The sequence below is a fragment of the Choloepus didactylus genome, chromosome 12 (genome assembly GCF_015220235.1).
Source record: "Choloepus didactylus isolate mChoDid1 chromosome 12, mChoDid1.pri, whole genome shotgun sequence".
Classification (NCBI taxonomy): Eukaryota; Metazoa; Chordata; class Mammalia; order Pilosa; family Megalonychidae; genus Choloepus; species Choloepus didactylus.
In genome coordinates, this window is record NC_051318.1 from 3,785,407 (window position 1) to 3,809,217 (window position 23,811).

Genomic DNA, 23,811 nt, shown 5'->3' on the forward strand with positions numbered 1-23,811 from the left:
GAAAAAGTTAAGTTATCTGCTTCTAATATACAAAGGAGGGACAGTCATAGGATAAATGTTCCCACTGCCAAAGAGAGACACTGAAAGTAAAATGGGTCACAGGACCAAAACTATTCCTAAAACCCTCTGGGCAAACTTCATAGATTTCAAAGTCTGAGAGTCATTTAGAGAATGATGTTTTATTCTCGGGGCTTGAGAGAGAAGTAGTCCCACCTTTCCAAGGGCCTTTGTGGCAGCTCTTTTCTCTCCAAATGCTGGGGTGAGTGCTCCAACATATTCATGCATTGAGGAGACCACCTTCTTCTTGGCCCCACCCTCCTCAAGCATCAGGATGCCACCCAGACTCATCATCTCCAGGGCAAAGGCTCTCCCCTCTCCAAACAGTGGGGTGGTAGCCAAGCTCTCCCCAAGGGGATGTGTTCCAACCTCACTGAGGCCTGGGGCAGCAGCACTCTTCCTGAGCACCGAGGGCAAACTCACCCTTTCCACGTGCATGGGTTGCTTTGCTCTTCTTGCCTGAGATTTCTTGACTCCAGACCTCAACTTTCATGGTTCTGTATTTGAAGAAATTTCTCCTTCAATCTGTCCCTTTTCTGTCCCTTTCAGTCCAGACTGGCAGTGATTCCATCTATACAGATCTCACAAAAAAATTTGTTGGCTTGGCATGCAGTATACAGGGCTCAAAACCATCAGACAATAGGACTTTCCACAAATCCCTTCTGGATAACTCCATCTCCAATCCTGGCTTGTACTGAAATGACTGGCTGGTTCCAGGTTTCTTTAAATCCTCACATGGGCCTGCAGCCTATGGGGTTTCAATTTCTGGAAGCCCAAAGTTTTCTAGACCATCAAGTTCTAGTTTCCTTGTACCCAAGAGTTCAGTTCTTAGCTTATCTCTTTCCTCTTGCATTTTAGTATAATCTGCAAGGAAAAGGCAGGCTGCATTTTCGACATTTAGTTTGGAGATCTTTTGAGCTAAGTATCCCAGCTCATCGCTTTCAAATTCTTCCTCCCATTCAACACCAGGACACAATTTTGCCAAATTCTCTGCCACTTTAAAACAAGAATCACCTTTCTTCCAGTTGGCAATAACACATGCATCATTTCTGTCTAAGGCCTCATCAGAAGTATCTTTATAGTCCATATTTCTACTAGTCACTTCAAAGCAGTCTAGGCCTTTTCCATTAAGCTCCTCAGAACTCTTCCAGAATTTTTCCCTTATCCATTTAAAAAGCTGTTCCAACATACTTGGTATTTGCAAACTCACAAAGCACCCCACTTCTCTGGTACCAAAACCTGTTACAGTTTGCTAAAGCTGCTGTTATGCAAAATACCAGAAACGGATTGGCTTTTATAAAGGGGATTTATTCGGTTACAAATTTTCAGTTCTAAGGCCATAAAAGTGTTCAGACTAAGGCATCAACAAGAGGATACTTTCACTGAAGAGCATCCAGTGGTGTCCAGAACAGCTCTGTCAGCTGGAAAGGCATGTGGCTGGTGTCTGCTGGTCCTCTGCTCCCAGGTTGTGTTTCAAAATGGCTTTCTCCAAAATGTCTCTGGGATTCTGTCTCTCTTAGCTTCTCTCCCTCATCTCCAGTGTGTCCTTGCTTGTTCTCCCAGGGTGTTTCTCTCTAAGTGTCTGGGGGTCCTCTCTTATCTTCTCCAAGGCAAACTCTGGGCTTCATTTCTTAGCTTAGCATCTCCAACCATCCTTCCGTCCACATCTCCAAGCATCTCCAAGGGTCAGCGTCAGTGTTGGCTCTCAGCTGTCTTAAATACTCCAGTGAACTAATCAAGACCCACCCTGAATGGGCAGGGTCCACACTGCCACTGAAATAATTTAATCAGAGTTCTAACCCACAGTTGAGGGGGTCACATCTCCATGGAAACATTCAATCAAAGGGTTACACCCTAATCAAGACTAATAGGTCTGGCCCCAAAAGACTGCATTAAACAACAGTTTCCATAACAGTTTCAAACCAGCACAACTACATTACAAGTTCTAACCAGCCATTTAGCAAGAGAAAGAAGTAAAACTCATCCACATGGAAAGAAAGAGGTTGTAAATCTATCTATATTCACCAATGTCATAATCTTGTATATAGAAAACCCTAAGGAATCCACTGAAAAACCTACTACAACTAATACATGAGTCCAACAAAGCTGCAGGATATAAGCTCTGTATAAAAACTCAATTGAATTTTTATACAGTCCCAATGAACAACCCAAAATGCAATTAATAAAGCAATTCTATTTATAACAACATCAAGAAGAAGTAAAAAAAATTAGGAATATACTTAACAATCCCTTTCAGAATCCCAGCTGGCTTCTTTGCAGAAATTGACGGGCTGATCCTAAAATTAATATGGAAATGCAAAGGACTCAGAATGGCTAAAACCATATTGAAAAGAAGAGTAAAGTTAGAGGATTCACACTTCTCTGATTTCAGAACATACCTCAAAGCTACAATTATCATGACAGGGTGGTCCTGGCATAGGACAGACATGGAGACCAATGGAATAGAACTGAGGGTCCAGAAATAAACCCAAACATCTATGTCCAACTGATTTTCGACAAGGATGCCAAGACCATCCAATGGGGGAAAACAGTCTTTTCAACTAAAGGTGCTATGACAAATGGCTAGCCACATGCAAATTAATGAAATTGGATACTTACTGCACACCATATACAAAAATTAACTCAAAACAGAACAAAGTCTTAAATGTAAGACTTAAAACTATAAAACTCTTAGAAGAAAACATAGGGGTAAATCTCATAGCCTCTAATTTGTCAATGGATTCTGAGGTATGACAGCAAAAGCATGAGAAATAAAAGAAAAATTAAACTGGACTGCATCACAATTAAAAACCTCTATGCTTTAAGGGACATTATTTAGAAAGTAGACAGTTTATGCATAGATGGGAGAAAATATTTTAAAATCATGTGTCTGATAAGGGACTTTTATTGAGACTATACAGAGAACACTTAAAACTCTATAATATAAAGACAAGTAATCCAATGAAAAATGTTCAAAGAATCTGAACAGGTATTTCTCCAAAAAAGATATTCAAATGAATCAATAAGCATATGAAAAGATGCTTAACATTATTAGTCATCAGGGAAACGCAAATCAAAACCACAATGGGATATGATTTCACACCCACTAGTGTGGCTAAAATTAAAAAGTCAGATAAAAATGAGTGTTGTTGAGGATATGGTGAACTCAAAACCCTCATACACTGCTGGAGTATATGCAAAATGCTGCCACCCCTCCAGAAATCTGAAAGTTCCTCAAATGGCTGAATACAGGTTACCACATGAGCAGTAATTCCATTCCTAGGTATATACCCAAAAGAAATGAAAACATAAGTCCATACAAAACTTATATACAAATTTTGTAGCATTATTTACAGTAGCTAAAAGGTGGAAACAACCCAAATGTCCTTCAACTGATAAATGCATAAATTAAATGTAGAATATTCAGACAATGGAATATTATTCAGCCACAGAAAGGAATGAAGTACTGATTCACCTACAACATAAACCTTGAAAATATGTTAAGTGAAAGAAGCCAGCCATGAAAGACTACATATTAAATGAATCCATTTATATGAAATGTCCAGAATAGGCAAATCTATAGTGACAGTAATTAATGGTTGCTTGCGGCTAGGGGAAATTGGGGGATAAGGGAGATGATAGCTGAAGGGTATGAGGTTTCGTTTAAGGTGATGAAAATGTTCTAAAATTGTGGTGATTATTGTAAATATTTATGAATATACTAAAAAACTATTGAATTGTACATTTTATAAGGGTGAATTGTATGCCATCAAACTATATATCAATATAACTGTTTAAAACCTAGTTTATTATATCATGTTTATTTGAATTATGGCGATCCTCATCACATTTCATCTTTTTAAAATGCTTAATGCTTCCATTTCCTATTTAAAAAAACACTGAAATTGTATTATAGGTATTACAGGGGTCCTGCCACTGAGAGTCCCCGCCGTGATAAGCAGTTGGGGCTGCTTGTGTCTGGTTTTGGGGGTCATGGTCTGGTGGGGCCCTCTCATTAGATCTCACATCTCCCCCGCTGTGGAATGAAACAGACCACATCTGCAGACAAATACAAGAGGACTCCCAATAAACACAGTCTTATCATATTGGCAAATGTATACTGAAGTTAGCAATATCTCAATTTTCCCCAACTTTTTCTGGGTTAAACAGGGGCCTCTGAGCGATTAAAAAAAAAATTATATATATATGTATATACACACACATATATACGCATATATATATATGCGTATATATGTACTTAATAATCATTTGATCAAACTTTGTAAAGCCTTTTTGACGTACTTCCCAGAAACTGAGGAAGGGAATAACTATAATGACTAACAAGTATTTTTGCAGTAAGGTGATTTCCAATTCTTTGATTTAAAAAAAAAAGGAAGGAGGATTTATTGGAAAAAAATTTTAAAGTTGGATGAGACATCAAGAAGTGTTTTTTGGCATATAGGTTGAAAGTAGGTTAAAGAACTGAGTGACATGGCTATTATGCAACTTCTTCCATTGGTATTTATTTTAGTTACGTGGACTGAGTTTTTCAGATTTTACATCTCCAAAGATTCAAATTGGGATACAGCTGATGCTGAATTCCGTCTCCTTGTAGGAATAAATATTTCTGCACCAATATATTGATCTCAGTGAAAATTTAAAAGTCCCTTTCACCGCATCAAGGTATATTTCCAATAAAAATTTACTCTGTCCAGTAAATATTTATTCAAGCTTAGAAAACATATAATACAAAGATAATACATGTAATTTGAATAATCACTGAATCCAGGGTAAGTTTCCTAAACTGCTTTAATTATAATTTACATAACATACAATTCATTTTAAGTATACAAGTCAGTGCGAGTCCCAGTATTTTTATAGAGCTGCACCAGCAACACAATCTAATTTGAGAACATTTACATCACCCTAAAAAAAAAGCTCATGGCCAGGTACAGTCACTTACAATTTCCACTCCCAGTCTGTAGTAGCCATTAATCTACTTCTGTCTCTATACATTTGCCTTTACAATTTTTTCATAAAAACGTAATCATATGTCTTCTTCTATGTCTGGCATCTTTCACTGAGCATGCTTCAGTACTTCATTTTTCTGACTGCATAACTTCCGTTGTATGTGTATACCACATTTTTAATCCATTCATCAGTTTGACAGACATTTGTATGATGTAACTTTTTTCCTCCTGTTAAAGAAAAGCTTGTTCACATCTTTTTTAAAATTCATGCTGGTGGATTTCAAGTTGGCTGTTTAGATTCGGTTGGCTACATTTAAAAGTGATGTAAACATTTTATTTTCAAAAGTCAGTTTGCAGTTTGACAGAAATCACGACACTGCCGTTATTCAGGGCAGATGAAAAATTTGGGAGGGCTCGCAGCCTCGGCTTTTCACAACTCCGCCCACCGCGCGACTGCCCCTCCCGAGGGCCCCGATTTGAAATTTAACGACCTCCCCCGGTGGCACGGTAAGTAACTCTGATTGAGAGGCATGCCAATTTATCCGGAATTAAGTGACTACCCGTTAGACAAACAGCCTCCCCAAAGACGTAAACTCCACCGCATTTTCTCTTCCCTGCAGTTGGCGAAACACCCCGAGGGCACAGGCTCTCGGCGCATGCGCAGCCCCCAGCCGCGCGCCGGTGCTCCCTCTAGCGGCCGCAGGCCCGACGGTCCACGACGCCGTCGGGGGAAGGCCAGTGCGCAGGCGCGGTGGGCGTGGACGCGGACGCGGACGCGGGAGGCCCGGGCTGGGGGCCGGCGCTGGGCCGTTGGCGCTCCTGACTCTCTCCGGGCCTCCCGCCGTCGCTCCGTCCGAACCCGCTAAGTTTTCGGGAGAACTCTGAGGTTCGAGGCGGACTGACGCCCCGCCAGACTCCGTTAGCAGGTCAGAGGGCACAGAGCTGAGTCGGGCGGGCCGATGACAGCGGGAACCACAGCCGTGTGCCCCCTGGAAAGGGGGCCCGCGGCGCCGACCCCCAGCTCTGGGGCTGCGCGGCGGATGACTTGCGCGCTCCGGAGCGCGCGGGGGCTGCCGGGAGCGTGGGGGCGTGTGCGCGGGGGCCGCCGGGAGCGTGGGGGCGTGTGCGCGGGGGCCGCCGGGAGCGCTGGGGCGTCGGCGGCGCGGGGGCCCGGCCGCTGTCGGGCAGGGGCGGGGTCCCCTGGGGCCGCCGTCGTGACAGCTGGTCTTAGTTCCCCGCCACGTCGTTTTTCTGGGCCCCCGGGAGTCCCCGGCTTACCTCGACTGGGAAACCGCCGCCTCTCAGGGGCTCGCGCCCCCCTCTCAGAACGGCCGGGACGGGCGGCGGCGACCCTCTCCCTGGCGCCGGTGCCGCTGTTCGCGACCATCAAGGGTGGGGCGCGGCCGCGGTCCTCCGACCCGCCCCTGTGCTGGGAAAGTTGATCCTGGGATGCGCGGTTTCGGGGCGCCCAGAGGCTGACCCGCTGTCTGCCCTGAGCTGTTGTGCCCTGTGTCTTACAGATCCTCCGGGTGCACCTTACAGTTGAGTGGGTTTGAGGTCGGCGTCGTTGCCGCCTCTGAAATAGTAGCCTCACAAATGAAAGGATTAAGCATTTTTTTTTTCTTGAAATTTCCAAAAGGAAAAAAACTGGAGTTGTTTTCTGGTGCGCTCTCCTTTAAAGTAAAGACGTGAGTTGGCAGTTCCATATGCCCCGTTTGGAACAGAAAGCCTTCTCCTGTTTAGCTTTTTGAACCCTCGGTGTGTGTCTCCTACACCTAAACCAGCCGGATCGGGGTGGGATGCTCCGGAGCGAGAGCACAGCAGGTACTCGGGAAGGCCCCTCCCCGGCAGGCAGGCAGCTGCGGGGCAGCGCTGAATTATTAACGAGGACTTGTGACGCTGACTCGCTGATGGCTACTACTTTTAGTGTGGAGATTGAACTACTTTGCTGAGCATCTATTTGACAATTTTACCTTTGCTCCTGAAACTTTTTTTAAGGCATATGTGTACGTGTGGATGTTTGAAGTAAGTAAATAAGTTACTTATTTTATTAGAATGTTTAAAAATTGTAACTTAAGAGCACCACTGATGACTAAACCAGCTTTTTCTTTGTGTTTTAAGTCTTTATACGTGTTGGAAATAAAGCGGTACCTGTAAGGGAATAAACGCTCTCTCGGTTCTGGAGGAGAAAAGAATTTATTTACGATCTTGCAAGATAGGGCGTCCAGCCAAACACATGGAAGGAAGGCTGGAGCGCCAGAGGAAGAGAATGGCAATCTTTAAATCTCCTACTCCTAATTCGCAAGTCCCTCCCCTGTTTCCCCATTGACTGGGTACTACAGAGGTTACAGCCTGTCTGAGAACACTAACTAATTCATCCTTTGAGATTTTAATTTGTACAGCCTATCCCAGAGAGCCAACTAGCTCATTATTGAGATTTTGAACTGATCAGCCTATTCCCCCAAATTTTTATTTTTTTGCTGTGAGTTCCCGCCTCTGATATTACCTCATATCTCTTTACATTCCAGTAACTATGGTTACTTTTCCATATCAGGAGCAGGCAGATTCTCTCTTCTCTTTGTCTGGGGCTTGTTTAAACTGGTTTTGCCTCCATTTGCCTTATTCCATGCTGTCTCTGTGTGAAAACGAAACTTATTCCTTTCTTACAATACGCTTATAGTTACTGCTTTATTTAATACTTCAGATTGGCATTTCAAAGATTTTTTTCTGTTCTCAGCTTTAAAAATTAAAGCCTGTGAGCCTACTTATAATTGTGCCTAAGAGTCTCCCCCAGAGAACCTCTTTGTTGCTCATATGTGGCCTCTCTCAGCCCACGCAGCAGGTGAACTCACTGCCCTCCCCTTACATGGGTCATGACTCCCAGGGGTGTAAGTCTCCCTTGACCCTGCATAGTGGGATTGAGAAAGACTTCTTGACCCAAAGGGGGAAGATAAATGAAACAAAATGAAGTTTCAGTGGCTGAGAGATTTCAGATGGAGTTAAGAGGTCATTCTAGAGGTAACTCTTAAGTGTTAATATAGATATCCCTTTTCAGTTTTTAGTTTTTTAGAATAGCTAGAAGGACATCTGAAACTCTTGAACTGCTACCCATTAGCCTTGATTCTTGAAGACAGTTGCATAACTATGTCGCTTACATGGGGTGACTGTGATTATGAAAATCTCATGGTTCACACTCCCTTTGTTCATTGTATGGACAGATGAGTAGAAAAATGGGGACAAAAATTAAATGAAAAATAGGGTGAGATGGGGGTGATGGAATGTTGTGGGTGTTCCTTTTTTTACTTTTTCTTTTTTTTATTGTTTTTATTTTTTTGGAGTAAGAAAAATGTTCAAAGGTTGATTCTGGTGATGAATGCACAACTGTATGATGGTACTGTGAGTGGTTGATTGTACACTGTGGATGCTTGTACGGTATGTGAATATATCTCAATAAAACTGTTAAAAGAGATAAATTAAAACTTGTGAAAACATGTAATTTGAACATGAGTATTTTTGCTGCATGTTTTTAAACCTTCAAGACACTGGATGAATACTTAATTGTGCGTAGAGATATGATAGGCATGATTTTAAAAACAGAGAGAGAATCACCTTCTCACAGTGCCTGTTCTGTGAAAGGTATATTCTCAGAGACTGTTGAGACCATAGCAAATCCCAGTCCAAAATAAAAATAGGGTATTTTAATATACACTTTTTTTTTCTGTGTCTAAATAGTAGGCTGAAATTGACCATTACATGTTTCACCTGCTGGGTTTCCAGGCTCTTCTCCCAGCTAAACTTGGTCTCCATGGTGGAGATGCCCAGTAAGGCTCTTAAGCAGCTCCTCACCCACACACCACCGTGCCCCACCCTCCCAGCCAGCTCAGCTCCTCCTGTGACCCAGCATTTAGGAAATCTGTCAGCACACTGTATGTAAAATGAGCTTTGAACTAGAGGTATGCCAAAGTGAATATTGCTTCTGTCTAGATCCCCTTTATCATCATGCCTTCTTCTATCTTCAAATGTTACCTATGCTTTAAGGTTTCAGCCTTTCTATCATAAAACACTCCACGTTCAATTACCCCTCCTTTGCTGTGCTAACTCGTAAGCAGAGTAGGAGTATTTGATTTGGAATAAAAAGTATCATCTCATTCTCTTGATAAGTATTTGTTAAGCCATCCACTATGGAATCTGACTTCCATTCACCAGCCCTGTCCTTGGGCAAACTGCTCAATATTTGTAAAATATTCTCTAAATCAGAAATAATACCAGTCTCCAAGGGTATGAAGATTAAAGGAAGTTTAGGAGGGTGTCAGGACATAGAGCTTAGGAAGAGGTAGTAAATTATGGTGCTTCTTAGGGCCAGAGAGCATTGTGCATTTCATCCATGGTTTTAAAGTAGAGCCCTTAATTTGCTCATGTACCCCCAACATAATTTTGAAAACTGTTCACCCTTGCACACTTTACACCTTTTAAATAGTCTCAAGGGATATGATTTCCCATATAGTATAGATATTGACATTTTAATGAAATTTGAGCATCAGTCTTTTAACTGTATCCAAAAGAGTATAATGCCATTGCGGTTATGTATCCATCATCATCAGTTTTAAAAATATGTTACACAGTTCTTTCTTCTTGAAATTTTGCTTTGATTTCTACCCCATGCAGAATTAAAATACATTTTAATATAATGTATTTGAATGCTTTTTATTAATCTGTCATACATTTCTGTAATAAAAATATTCGTATAAATTTGAAACTAAAGTTTGAAAAATTTCCTAAGAATTAAAGTTTTTCTTTTAGATTGAGTTATCATTACAAGTAGTAGTATTCAGTTGCTTAGAACAGCATAAATACATAATGGCTTTTGCTAAATGATTATTAAATATGAAAAGTAGAACTTTAGTGGAAATTTGTCTTAATGAGATGGTTAGTGGGTGTTGTGCCCAAATTAAAGGAGGCTTTTGCACAACTTTTTCCTTTTGTTTGGCTCTAGGGAGGACTTTCTACCCAAGGGCAAGGGACCTAAGTAAGAGCAGGGGTTGGTGAAGGCCTTCATTTGTGATGTAGGAGGATTGTGAAAGGGGCCTGGGAGAGAAAACAACAAGATAACGCAACTGCGGGCACATTCCCAGAAAGATTAGTTTATTGAGGACTACCAATGTAGTCCTTTTCCTTAAAGTTATATGTACTGTTGGTACATGTCCCTTTGGGAAGTCTCCATGTACCCAGGGGTGGACGTTCCCCATTTGGAAGGACAGTTAGAGTGGTGGTTCTGAACCGGAGGTGCTTTTGCCTCCCAGGGGCATTTGGCCATGTCTAGAGACAGTTTGGGGTCTCACAACTGGGGAGGAGAGCTGTTACTGGCTTCCTGTGGATATGGACCAGGGATGCTGCCAAATGTCGTACGGCTAATCGGACAGTCCCTCACTCACCCCAAAGGCTTATCTAGCCGGAAATGTCAGTTGTGCCAAGATGGAGAAATCCTGATTTAGAAGATGAGTTTTGGAATCAGACTTCTTAACTCATAATCTAGGGCAGGGGCCAGCAAACTCTTTTTGGTAAAGGACCAGATGGCAAATAGTCTTTGCAGGCCACATAATGTTTCTGTCGCATATTCTTCTTTGTTTTTACAACCACTTAAAATGTAAAAACCTTCCTTTGACAGGCTACAGGGCTTTTCAAAAACAGGTGATTTTGGCCCTACCTTCTCCAAGCCTCAGGTTCCTTCTCTGTAAAATAGCGCTCATGCCTCAGGAAGTGGTGGTGAAGAGTAAATGAGGGAAACGCTGGCAGTGTCCTGCATACCTAACACCATCCAAATGGTGTCACGATAGCAGTGTCCTGTGGCAGGTGGCAAGCAAGGGAGGCCAAGGCCCTGGTGGTTCCCTGAGCTCCCAGCCTCCTTGGGCACTAAGGAAGGTAGAGGGCAGTGTGCTCACCCAGCAGTGTCTGAGCTCTGCGGAAAGGGGAGGCATTCTGATGGTACAGCAGGGTAGGATTCCAGGGAAAGGCAGGGATGCTTTTGATTCGAGGTGTAGGGTAGGATAAGGAAAGTGGGTGTGCCAGTTTGAATATATTGTGTCCCCCAAAGGTCATTATCTTTGATGTAATCTTGTGTGAGCAGACGTTATCAATGATGATTAGATTGTAATTCTTTGAGTGTTTCTGTGGAGATGCGCCCCACCCAACTGTGGGTGATGACTCTGGATATTTTCCATGGCGGTTGTTCTAGTTTGCTAATGCTGCGGAATGCAAAACACCAGAGCTGGACTGGCTTTTATAAAAAGGGGGTTTATTTGGCTATACAGTTACAGTCTTAAGGCCATAAAGTGTCCAAGGTAATACATCAGTAATCAGGTACCTTCACTGGAGGATGGCAAATGGTGTCCGGAAAACCTCTGTTAGCTGGGAAGGCACGTGGCTGGCGTCTGCTCCAAAGTTCTGGTTTCAAAATGGCTTTCTCCCAGGACGTTCCTCTCTAGCAAGCTTGCTCCTCTTCAAAACGTCACTCACAGCTGCACTCCGTTCAGTCTCTTTGAGTCAGCATGTTTTATATGGCTCCACTGATCAAGGCCCACCCGAATGGGTGGGGCCACACCTTCATGGGAGTATCCCACCAGAGTCACCTCCCACAGCTGGGTGGGGCACATCTCCATGCAAACAACCTAATCCAAACATTCCAACTTAATCCCCACTATTATGCTTGCCCCACAAGATTGCATCAAAGAATATGGCTTTCTCTGGGGGACATAATACATTCAAACCGGCACAGCGGTGTTGCTCTCCCCATTTGGGGTGGGTCTAAATTGATCACTGGAGCCATATAAATGAGCTGGCAAACAGAAGGATCTCAGTGCAGCTGTGAGTGACATTTTGAAGAGGAGCTACAGCCAAGAGGGACACTCTGAAGAAAGCACAGGAGCTACAGATGAGAGACAGTTTGAAGACAGCTGTTGAAAGCAGACCCTTGCTCTGGAGAAGCTAAGAGAGGACAATGCTCCAAGAGCAGCTGAGTGACATTTTGAAAAGGAACTGTAGCCTAGAGAGGAACGTCATGGGAGAAAGCCATTTTGAAACCAGAACTCTGGAGCAGATGCCAGCCATATGCCTTCCCAGCTAATAGAGGCTTTCTGGACACAATTGGCCATCCTCCAGTGAAGGTCCCCCATTTCTGATGTGTTACCTTGGACACTTTATGGCCTTTAGACTGTGACTGTGTAACCAAATAAACCCCCTTTTATGAAAGCCAGTCCATCTCTGGTGTTTTGCATTCTGGCAGCATTAGCAAACCAGAACAGTGGGTCTTCTAAATTAGGGACTAATATATTCTGTTAAATACCATGAAACAGCTGCATGATAGGGCTGATAGTGGCTTGTTTATTTTACAGATCAAAAAATCTGGTTAGCATATTACTTATCGGAAGCTAGATCAGCACCTGTGATGCCTTTGCAGTGTAGATTGCTGCCAAAAGTCATTTATCACTTTAATTATGCCATGATAAGTTTTAATGAGATCACCATAAAAGAAGCCCTGCAATTGCAGTAGTGGCAGGTACAGTCCCAGGCACAAGTAGCTACTGCACACCTGAAATGGGGCTAATGGAATTGAAGCATGGTATGTTAAATACATGCTGAATTTCGAAGACAGTACAAAATGAAAAAGAATGTAGACTATCATTAATTTTTATATTGATTACATGTTGGAGTAATATTTTGGATATGTTGGAATAAATAAGATATATTTCTGGAATTAATTTCACCTGTTTCTTTTTTTATTGCAGCTGTTTTAAAATTTAAAATTACGTATGAGGCTTTCATTATAATTCTACTGGACAGTGCTGCTCTGTAGCTTCCTTTTAAAGTTAGTAATTAATTTTGTATCATGCACATAAGGAATTAAATATTTCTAAACAACTAACAATGAAAATCAGAAGTCCTGCCACCCAAACCTCACCCCTTTATCCAAAATGCAGCTTATTTCAATTTTCTTAGCCAGTTCTTTTCGTTTTTCTCTTTATATCTCTAAAACAGTATGCTTTATATTTTACATAGATACTTTCTGATTTTTAAGTTTTAGACATTATCCATTAATTTCCCAGTAGGAAAGGTGAAGTTTTACCTTTTATCCTACACCACATGCAGGCAAACTTTGTATCCATTCATTTTCCCATCTTCTCAATATGGTTGTAGCATCATTCTGCTCATATCTTGATTCATTGTTTACATTGTGACAGTAATCAGGACTGAGTCATGTAGTATACTGATTTCTCTTTCCAAGTTCAGCATATTGTCTTGACTTTTATTTCCTTAGTTTTCCATGTATATATCATTAATTAAACCCCAAACCCTCCCTCATTTGGGTAGATTGCATCTCAAAACATGGAAACACATTAAATATTCTATCAATTTCAGTTTCTTGAAGAAATCTTTTCTGGAATCCCCTCTCCTACTCTGGATTGTTTGCACAGCTGTCATCTTGGGATGAAAAAAAATCGTGTCCTAGTTGCCTCATGTAGGAGAGATTTGAGAGTAATTTGTTAGCAGTCTTTCAACTAATCTTTTTTTCCAGCTCTCCCTTTACTCTTCCAGAGAAAGATTGAATTCCATCAATTCCCACACATTTTGGAGGTTCTTTGATGTGATGCACACAGGGCTACTTCCCTGATTTCCCCACTGACAGCTAGGCTCCTGCCTTCCCCTGTCTGCTTTGTGGGTTGCCCCTGGCCTGCTTCCTTTCTCGCCCTCCCTCTTTGTCCTCATGATTATGCCTTTGTTATTTATCTGCTTTATTAAGGGATGACATAAAGGGAAGTGCGTACAGTGCACTAATTGTGCATCTGCAGCTGTGTGGTTTTTATACATGTACACAACCATGTGGTCACCCAGATCAAGACAGAAAGCATTTTCACATTCCAGAAGGTACCCTCCTGTCCCTTCCAGGTCCCCACTGGAAGCACTACTTTGATTTTCGTTATTGCAACCTAGTTTTGTCTGTTCTTCAGTTCCATTTATATAGAATCATTTAGTCTGTGGTCTCAGTATGACGTCTTTTGTGTCTGACCTTTGTAGCTCGAAGGATGGTGGGATCTGTCTGTGTTGCAGGCCTCAGTTTTGTTGTCTTAAACTTCTGTATGTTATTGCATTATATGACTGTAGCACTCTCCATTCCCCGGTGGTGAACATCTGCGTGGATTCAAGATTTTGTTTTGTTTTGTTTTTTAGTAGAGTTAGACATGAATTTAATAGGAGTTACTTACAGGAGTTATGGTTCCACAGTGATGGCCGGCTGAGAAAGATGGAAGTTAGCGCGACACAAAAGTATGGGGTGTCGGGATGGTTTATAAGGGTTAGGACAAGGAGGGGCTGAGAACAGAGTTTTAGGAGGGTCTTGTGACACAAGGTTGTGGAGATTTATCAATAGTGATCAGGAGAGGGGAGTTTCAGTGCTTTGTTTGCATTTTTTCTTCCCTGGGGAAGTCTGATGACTTTTAATCTGTCCCAGTCAGGCAGGCAGCTACATGAAATCACTGTGGAGGGGAAGGGGCCTGGGCCCTGGATCCCCACAGTCCACCCCCACACCGTGGACTGCATTGAGCATAGGACAGACATGGCATCCATAGACAACAGAGCACTAGAAGTCCCCCACAGAGATAACTTCACAAAGAGATGCTGCCGTGGCCAAGAAAGGGAATTAAGCTATTTAGACAAGGGTTCTACTGATAATTGCTGAATTCTGCCAGGCTATCAGGGGCTCCACGCAGTCCAGTTCACAGGGGTCACAGCTCAAGGGAGGCCAGTAGCGCCTGAAGATGGCACATCCGTGCAAACCTAATACTGGCTTCCACTGTGGGCCTGCGTTCCTGAAGCCCACTGCAGGAAGGTGTTTGAGGAGTTACGGCTCCACAGTGCAGCCAGCCTGGGTTCAAGTTTTTGGTTCTTGAGAATAAAGCTGTTACGAACATTTAAGTACATGTTTTTGCCATGCTTATGCTTCATTTCTCTGAGTTACATTCCTACCAGTGGAATTGCCAGTTCATAGAGGGGGTGAATGTTCAGCATTAGTAGGAATTGCCAGTTGTCCAAAGTGGCTGTATCATTTTTCACTACCCCCCCCCAGCAAAGTATGAGAATTCCAGTTGTCATCTTCTTCCCAACACTTGTCAGCTTTTACATTTTAGCCTCTGATAAGTGCATGATGGCACCCCATTGTGGGTTTTATTTGCATTTTCCTGAGGAATAGGGTTGAACCCCTTTTCACATGCTTATTGGCATTTAAGTACCTTCTCTTGTGAGGTATCTGTTCATGCCTTTTTCTCATTAAAAAAAATGATTATCCCTTTTTAATAACCTTATTACAGCCATTTTAGTGGGGTTTTCAGAGGCAACAGGGTGAACTGCCTGTGGGTAGCCTGCCACCTTTAAATGCAAGTCAGTTAGCTTTAAAGCTTCATTGAGATTTTTTTTCTCATTTCTGTCCTCTCCAATGTATGAGTCAACCTCATTTGTAATTAGCCAGATGTACTCTGGATTTATATTGTAATGAATTAATGACACTCTTTGGTTCCAACCCTCAAGATTGATATGATACCAAACTATTTCTAACAAGAAACTGGAAAAAGACAGTTATTCAATAGATGTATTCTGATTTATTCTCTTTTGTCTTTTTAATAGAGAAGATGTTTGGGACCAAGAGCATTCATTTATTTATCCATTCAAAAAATATGTGAGTGCTTTCTCGGTGCCAGGCCTACTGTAGGCTTGGGGAATTGTAATAGTGAACAAAACAGACAAACTAGGTTCCTGCCCTTTTGAAATATATTCAGGTGGGAGAGATGATAATAAATAAGTAAGCAAATGGCTAAACAATAATTAGAGATAATGTTTCCTGTTTTGCAGAAATGGAGCAAGAGCTACAAAATGGAGAAGCTGCTGAAATTAAGATCATCAGAGAGGCATACCAGAAGGCCTTTTTATTTGTTAATAAAGGATTGAATACAGATGAATTGGGTCAGAAGGAAGAAGCAAAAAACTACTATAAGCAAGGAATAGGACACCTGCTCAGAGGAATTAGCATTTCCACCTCAGAGCCCGAGCACATGGGGCCTGGGTGGGAGTCTGCGCGACAGATGCAACAGAAAATGAAGGAAACACTACAGAACGTGCGCTCCAGGCTGGAGATTCTAGAGAAGGGTCTTGCCACTTCTCTACTGAATGATCTTCAGGAGGTGCCCAAGTTATATCCAGAATTTCCCCCTAAAGAAATGTCAGAAAAGCCCCTGGAACCTCAGTCTGTTAGTTCACCACCTCAGCACCCTGAAGTAAACAGAAGCACTTCAGATACGGGTTCAGAGTCAATTCCCGGACCCAGGCCTCTGTCCCCACCATCTCAGAGCCGCCCAGCAGAAGCACCCCCTGCCTACACGCCCCAGGCTGCCGAGGGTCACTATACTGTATCCTACGGGACAGATTCAGGCGAATATTCCTCATTGGGAGAAGACTTTTACAGGAATCATTCCCAGCCACCTCCTCTTGAGACCCTGGGGCTGGATGCCGATGAGTTGATTTTGATACCAAATGGAGTACAGATTTTTTTTGTAAACCCTGCAGGGGAGGTTAGCGCACCCTCATATCCTGGCTACCTTCGAATTGTGAGGTTCTTGGATAATTCTCTTGATACGGTTCTAAACCGTCCTCCTGGATTTCTTCAGGTAAGCTGAAGACAAACCTAAAAGTAATTTTCAGTATTGATATAGGATACATCTTTTTAGATCATCAGTATTTATAATGTGTTCAGGATAAGTGCAGAAAGGTTATTATAAGTTCTAATTCCTTTGTAAATATGTTGCATATAATTTTTGAGCCTTAAATATCTATTTATGTTCAGTAGTCTTTCCTTTTTCTTTTTTAAAAACTATGAAGTCTTGTTTGGGTATTAAATTTTTGGTAACAGGGCTTTGAGGAGAATTAGAGTGTCCTTCCTTAAATTTTTAATTCTTTATATGAAGAAGAAACCTAATAACTTTAATATCTAAAGGGATTTATGTAACTTGGTTGGATGTGTAATATAAATACCCACAAATGTCCTCAAGCCCCAGCTGAGGAGCTGAACTGGGGTGAACGCAGCCCCGCTCTGGAACAGTGGTTCTCACTGAGGGCAATATCCACCAAGGGGGTGTCTGGCAGTGTCTGGAGACAGTTTTGATTGTCACACCTGGGGGGATAGGGGTGCCACTAACATCTAGTGGGTAGAGGCCAGGAGTGCTGCTAAACATCCTAGGCAGGACTGCCTCCATTAACTAAAACATGCCCTGGCCCACAATGTTCACCATGCCAAGGTGAAAAACCCTGATCCGGAAGTGGAGACTGTGATTTAGGATGGAATTCCGACAGTCCAGCAGGTAAGTTCTCCAGGTGCCGCCTTCTGAGGGTGAAGACTGGTACTGACGTCAGGGCGTCACTGTGGAGTTAGTGCAGTATTCTGAAGGCAATGTTCCAGTGAACAATCTGGTTTTTAAAGGTTGGATGCAGGTATGGGGTGGTGGGGTCTAGAAATGAGGACTAGCAGTGTGCATTAGGTACACAGAGGGGTTTGCATTGAAGAGAGATCACTGTTTAAGCAAAGCAGGTACTTTTGTCCTCTTTCTGTAGCCACTACTCTCAGTTCTTATGCAGCTTTTACATGGGGTCAGCTTGACGGTTGCCTAAAGACAGGCTTTCGAGGGCTGCCTGAGAGATACTTTGGGCCATTGTTGAAAGGAACAGGAAGAATTCTGGCAATGTAAATCCTGAAGGTTATTTTGGAAAAGAAGCCTTGAGGTTTAAAACAGTGGAGTGGAGATGGGGTTATGAAAGCAATAACATTCTGCAGATCTGATAATAGTGTTGGACTGTAACAATGCAATTTAAAAGATCTTTGTGGCCTCTGCAGCTGAAAGTGAGGGAAATGAATGTCAATACCGTACATTAGTTCAACCATTCAAATGGCCTTTAATCTAGTAAAAATGTTTACTGCCTTAGTGTTTTTATTTTGTTTTTAAACTTTCTTGGTCCTGAGTGAAAGCAAAATTTAATTTGAATTTAAGTGGTTTTCATTGTACGGATTCAGGTATTTGTAGCAGAATGTCCCAGGTAGGCCTTACTGTATGTGTTTACTGCATGTTTTTATACCAAAAACAAACAAACAACAAATCAACTAAGTACTCACCATTAGATATAATTTCCTGTGCTGCAAAGGTTCCTAGGGGTTTGTCTACTTAAGAAATTAGAGTAAGATAAGTTGGTTTTAAATGGACAGTCTTGGAATTCTAGGACTTCAAAATGAGTTTTCTCTTGGTTTTAGTTTTAATGTAGCTTTTAAGCCTGTTAAAATCTGTTTTAAGTCTGTAGTCAGTTCAGACAGAACTTGGACATGAGATTACCCTCTGAAAGGGAAACTGGGGAAAGAGACCTGTGATGAATGAGCTCACCAATGTGTAAAAACCTAGCCTGAGAAAGGTGTACAAAGTTGTTGAGAAGATTTGGGGGACATTCCCGTTCAGTCAGGGGACCATGATGTAGTTAATCGTAGGGAAATCATAAACTAGTAAAAGGAACGTTCCCAAGCTTTTGTCATTTAAGTATAACTTTCACAATTTTTTGTCAAAGCCATATGTCTATTATTACTTTCTTAATATTTAAAATTGTTAATCTTAATTTCATCCTAAAGGATAACACCTTGGAAACTGTGTGACTGAAGTTGTATTTTTTCCTAATATATAGTCAAATACATAATTACTCAAATTTTAAAAGTTTGCATATCACCTTAAATAGTTTTATATACCACAGGTGGTTCATATATCATACTTTGGAAAACAGAGTAATCAGTTTTATTGTAACCCGTTTGAAGTTTGACTTTTAGGAAAGATGGAGATTGGCTTTTGAGATGACTAGAAAAGAGAATCCCTAAAGAACAAGAATTTGAAAATGACTATAAGGCACCTTCCAGGAAACAGTCAATCTGTAGTCTTGAGTATTTGAATCCCTGCATCTTTATATTCTGTTGCTCAGAGGCACGGTTATGTATCAGAACTTTCCATCGTCTGTGTGGAATCTTTCATGCTCTCTGACCCTTGCCCACCAAAGAATGTTTTGATAATAGGTTGACCTCCCACATTTCTTAATAGTGGGAAGACAGTGTCCTGGGTGATGAGCACAGTTATATTCTGGTCATTTAAAGAATGTATTTCAATGAAAATGAATGCGTTTGGAAATTCTAATTTAAACTTTATCCCTTCTGCATTTAGATAGCCGGGATGTAAGGTTAAATCTGGGTGTGCTGACAGCTGGACCTCCCTAGAGGAAACCTCAGGGCAGTTCTGTGTCATTTTCTTGAATTTCACAAGAGATAGGGACTCCATGACATAACTTAATGTTCTGTTTTAGCTATGTCAGGTCGCTTCTCTTAGGCTTAGTAAAGAACTGTTCTGCATTTTGAGAGCTATGCTTTTAATTAACAGTTGTTTTGGCCTCTTTGATGCCAGACTGCATGTGTTCACATCCTAGCTCCACTTGTTAGCTGTTGGGCCTGGGCACCTTAACCTCTCTGTACCTCAGTTTTCTTGCCCGTAAAATGACAATGCCACTATTGAACCATATTTTGAGGATTAAATCAGTAAATCATGTATAGTACTTGAAAACAGTTCAGTATTTTTCTGTTTTTTATTTATTTATTGCCACAAAGGGATGTCTAATTTGAATAATAAAGAAAACCTAGATTTACTTTGACCATTATTTGTTTAAAGTTAGAGTCATTATTGGTTCACACTGGGCTGTTTAAGGCTACCAGTTTTAAGGCTATCATTTTTAGTACAGTTCTTACAATTGGTTTGCAGCAAGATCAGACTAGCAAATAGCTAATTTTCATTGGGGATTTTGTTTGACCCTGATGATTCTATAAAGCCTTATAAAATACATTTTCAAGCGTTTACCTTGAGATGTGTGAAATGTTTATTTCTGGTAACAATTTTAAAACCTGGGCAAAAATCTAGTTCCATTAATTGATTTTTTTTTTCTAATTCCTTTAGGTTTGTGACTGGTTATATCCTTTAGTTCCTGATAGGTCTCCAGTCCTGAAGTGTACTGCGGGAGCCTACATGTTTCCTGATACGATGTTACAAGCATCGGGATGCTTTGTGGGGGTCGTCTTGTCATCTGACTTACCAGAAGATGATAGAGAGCTCTTTGAGGATCTTTTAAGACAAATGTCTGACCTTCGGCTCCAGGTAGCATATATGATCTTCTTTAGGATAAAAATCAACTTTACCTTAAAGCATTTCTGCTTTTAAAAGAAATTCTCTCAAGCTCTAATGTGATCAAAGGAGGAGACTGAGTGTCTGTAACTGCCTGTGTGTTCACAATAGTTGGAGAATTTTCTGCAAGTAGCATTTGAGGTGATGGGTGCTGAAGTCAGATTGCCTAGGTTTGAATTCTAACTCTTCCAGGTAATACTGTCTAACACGGTCAATTTACTGAACTCCGTATACCTTAGTTTCCTTATGAAAGGAAGATAGTAGAACATCTCCCTCACTGGGTTGTTGTGAAGCTTAAGTAGTGGATGTAAGGCACTTACACCAGTGCTAGCCTTTGGTAATGCCAGCTCTTGTCACCACCATCGTTACTGCTTGGTTGGAGAATTGGTCTAATGGGAATAAATTAGCTGATTATTTCAGCATTAGCAGATGGGTTGTGGTGGGCATTTTAGGGATATGGTTGGCATTCTGAAGGGGAAGCAGGTTTTGGTTGAGAGAATTATCTTTGTTCTCATGGTTAAATGAAGGCCAAATAAAAACGATAGTTTCAAATATGACCATCTGTGAACTTTCCTTGTTTAGCCTGTTTCCTCTGCTCACATGCTTATCTGTTACAGGGAGTTGAACTAGAGAATTATGGAGAGACTTTCTGGAGGTTTTCTTTTCCATCCTAATGTATGGCAAGAGGGAAAAATATTTTCGATTAGAAATATTGACAGTTGTCTGGGATTGAATGAGATTGATGGCATAATAGTATATCTGCTGTTCTTTCTTTCAGTCAGCACATACTTAGAATCTCTTGTTAACCAGTTGGTGTGTGAAATGGTGGGGTCAGAGAGAGTGAGAATAGGCGACTTCAAAGATACACACATGCAGCCCCTGCCCTCAAGCGCCTTACAGTTTGCGGAATAACCACAGTATAGTGTGATAGGTGATGAAATCAAAGTACATACAAAGCGCAGGAAGGTGGTCAGGGGTGGTTTCATAAAATAAGTTTGAGATGAGTCTTGAAAGAGTTGTTCCTGTTTGCTCAGGAAGTAGAATACACTTGAAATCTATTCCTGTATTAAATAGATCAAAGGTGATGGTTGCAGATCACCAGCTAAGTAAAAGGTCGGAGAGTCCTCTCAGCACAGGTTGTAGAACTATGTACGAGAACACCCTGGTGATCAACAAGCCAGTACTTTGGCATAGCCAGCAGTTGTCTAAGCTGTGTGAACAGAATTCATGGTCCCATATAGCAGTCTGAGCCTCAGTGTGGCGTGGGGAGCTGAGGCGTGCAGGGACGTGGCGAGATGGACCTGGTTCAAGGCCTGGCTGGCTGGGCACTGGCCGAGTGAGGTGGCCTTCTCAGCTCTCATGGACCTCGGTAGAGCTGTTCAACCTGGCACCACTACATTCATTGGAACTTTGTTACTGGGTTTCAGGAAAGAAATTAAACAGACATTTAAGTTAAATGCTTATTGTCAGTTCAGTTCTATTTTTTGTTTGCATGTTAGTTTGCTCTGTTGTCTCAGAACTCCACACTAAACAAAAGTTAGTTACTAGCTATAATTTTGACTTGCCTTTACTCTTAAGCATTCATTCAGCCAAGTCTGCTAGCAAAATATCTTTAGTATTAAGTATAACAAACAGACAAAAAACATCAGCCTTCCAACAGTGCAGAGTAAACTGGACGTGCCTTTTGTTAATTGCCTTTCAGCTCTTTTAGTTTTGTGTATATTTCTTAAAACTTATTATTCATTATTTAGTTAAATTTCAAGGTAACTGCATCTGTTTAAATGATGACTTATACCAACAATTGCTCCAAGTTTATCTTTTAAACTTTTGTCTTAAAATTTGCTGTAGGCAGTACTAGAACCAAAGAACTCAAAGGTTTGAGGTTTGTGAATGAGATAAAACAGAAATATAAGGAAAAGCCAAGCAAAAGTAAGTGTATTTATAGGCTGTCAAATACTGGCATTTGAGCAAGTGGATCATTAGGGGATGGTATTCCATAGCTTGGAGGAGCATCGTCTAAGAAAATGCAGAGTTTGAGCTAAGCTTAGACCTTTACTTCCTAGGCCAACTGGAATAGGGCAGAAGGAGAAAGTGAATTCCAAATCCCTGGAAGAGCAAGATGCTCCTCTGACCAGTTGCAGGAAGCCTCTGGCACTGCTGTGAGACAGTTGGGTCCTTCATTGGACCAAGGCAGTAAGGATGTGCGTCATAAAGAAAAACGTGGGAAAAAGGTAAGGAGAGGAGCAAGAAGATGAGTTTGTGTTCCATTCTAGAGGCACCTGTCACCACTGTCATTGACTAAATTAGCTCATCCCCATTTTCTGAAGTAACTTGCTCAGAGTCACAGAATGATCCTTGGCAAAAGTAATTTGAATCAGTTTTAATATTTTAAGAGATATTCTGTGTTTTGGGGAGAAGTTTTTTTTCAACTATTTGAAAGAGTTATATTTACGTTAATGATGCATATACTTTTTGGTTTGTTTCTGTGTAGTTCTCTCCTTCCTATAATATATGTCAGAGGCTTGGGGCAAGATATGCTACTATCTCATTTTTCTCTTATGCTCCCCCCCCCCCTTTTAAATCAGTTTCTTGTTTTTTTCATGGATGGGCAACAGAACAAAGATTTGGTATTTTTAAAAATATACTTAGTTTCTTTATTCATTTCTTTGATTCTGTGTGTATAATCTGCTCTAAATGGTAAATTTGCTTTAGAGTTCAGTAAATATTAACTGAGTGCTGGAACATTGGATATACATAGTGTAAAAAAGTTTAAGTCTCTCATCTCAAGAAATTTAGTCTAGAGGGGAGGACCGATTAGCAAAGAAATCATTTATCTTTAATGTCATTAGATAGAAAATATAGCTCTGCCTGATAGATAAGGGTGGGGTTGTGGGTGACATGGACACTGTAGCTAAGATGGTTCTTGAAGAAGAGCCATATAAATAGTAGATTGCAGGGGATGCTAGGCAAAAGTAGTTTTATAAGCAGATAGGTGAAGGAAGAAAACAGCATGGTGTGAGTATCCAGTTACAGCAGCCAGTGCTGCCCATGGCTGCGGCTACACGGTAAATGCTCAGTGGTGGTTTTCCGGTGAGTGACTACCACATGCATGCTCTACACATTTACTTTTGCTGGGGTTCATATTGAACATCTTAGCCCAGCTTCATGAGGACATTGGCAGTCCAGAATGGTTCTAAAAAATATATTTTATTTTAAATATTTTTCAAAAGTTCGTGCATAAGAAACCAAAGTCAAAAGGTATCAAAAGGATATACAGTAATCTTCCAGATTATTTTATACATATTAAAACATGTACTCACATACATTATATATATGTATTTATGTGTATGTAGATTTAATTTTAAAATATAAATGGTAGCAGATAATACTGTTTTGCTCTTTGTTCTTTTACTGAATGGTCTATTTGGATTTTCCATATCATTTAGAACTTTTTACTTTTTAAATTTATTTTGATTTCTTGGTTCAAAATTTTATAA

At 41.2% G+C, this 23,811-nt stretch overlaps 1 protein-coding gene across 4 annotated transcripts in view; it reads left to right on the forward strand.

Moving 5' to 3' along the window:
• Positions 1–5,456: 5,456 nt before the first annotated feature.
• The window catches only part of SPART (spartin), a 36,537-nt gene continuing 18,182 nt past the window's right edge, over positions 5,457–23,811 (forward strand). Inside the window, exons 1-4 of one of the 4 annotated variants that reach the window (XM_037799656.1) lie at positions 5,457–5,534; positions 15,924–16,735; positions 20,090–20,287; positions 22,378–22,545. In XM_037799656.1, coding sequence (XP_037655584.1) covers positions 15,926–16,735; positions 20,090–20,287; positions 22,378–22,545 — 1,176 coding nt within the window. In that variant the 5' untranslated portion in view covers positions 5,457–5,534; positions 15,924–15,925. Of the gene's footprint in view, positions 5,535–5,760; positions 5,954–6,170; positions 7,053–15,923; positions 16,736–20,089; positions 20,288–22,377; positions 22,546–23,811 lie in introns of those variants that run through there. The other 3 variants (XM_037799654.1, XM_037799655.1, XM_037799658.1) reach the window with 3 other exon arrangements.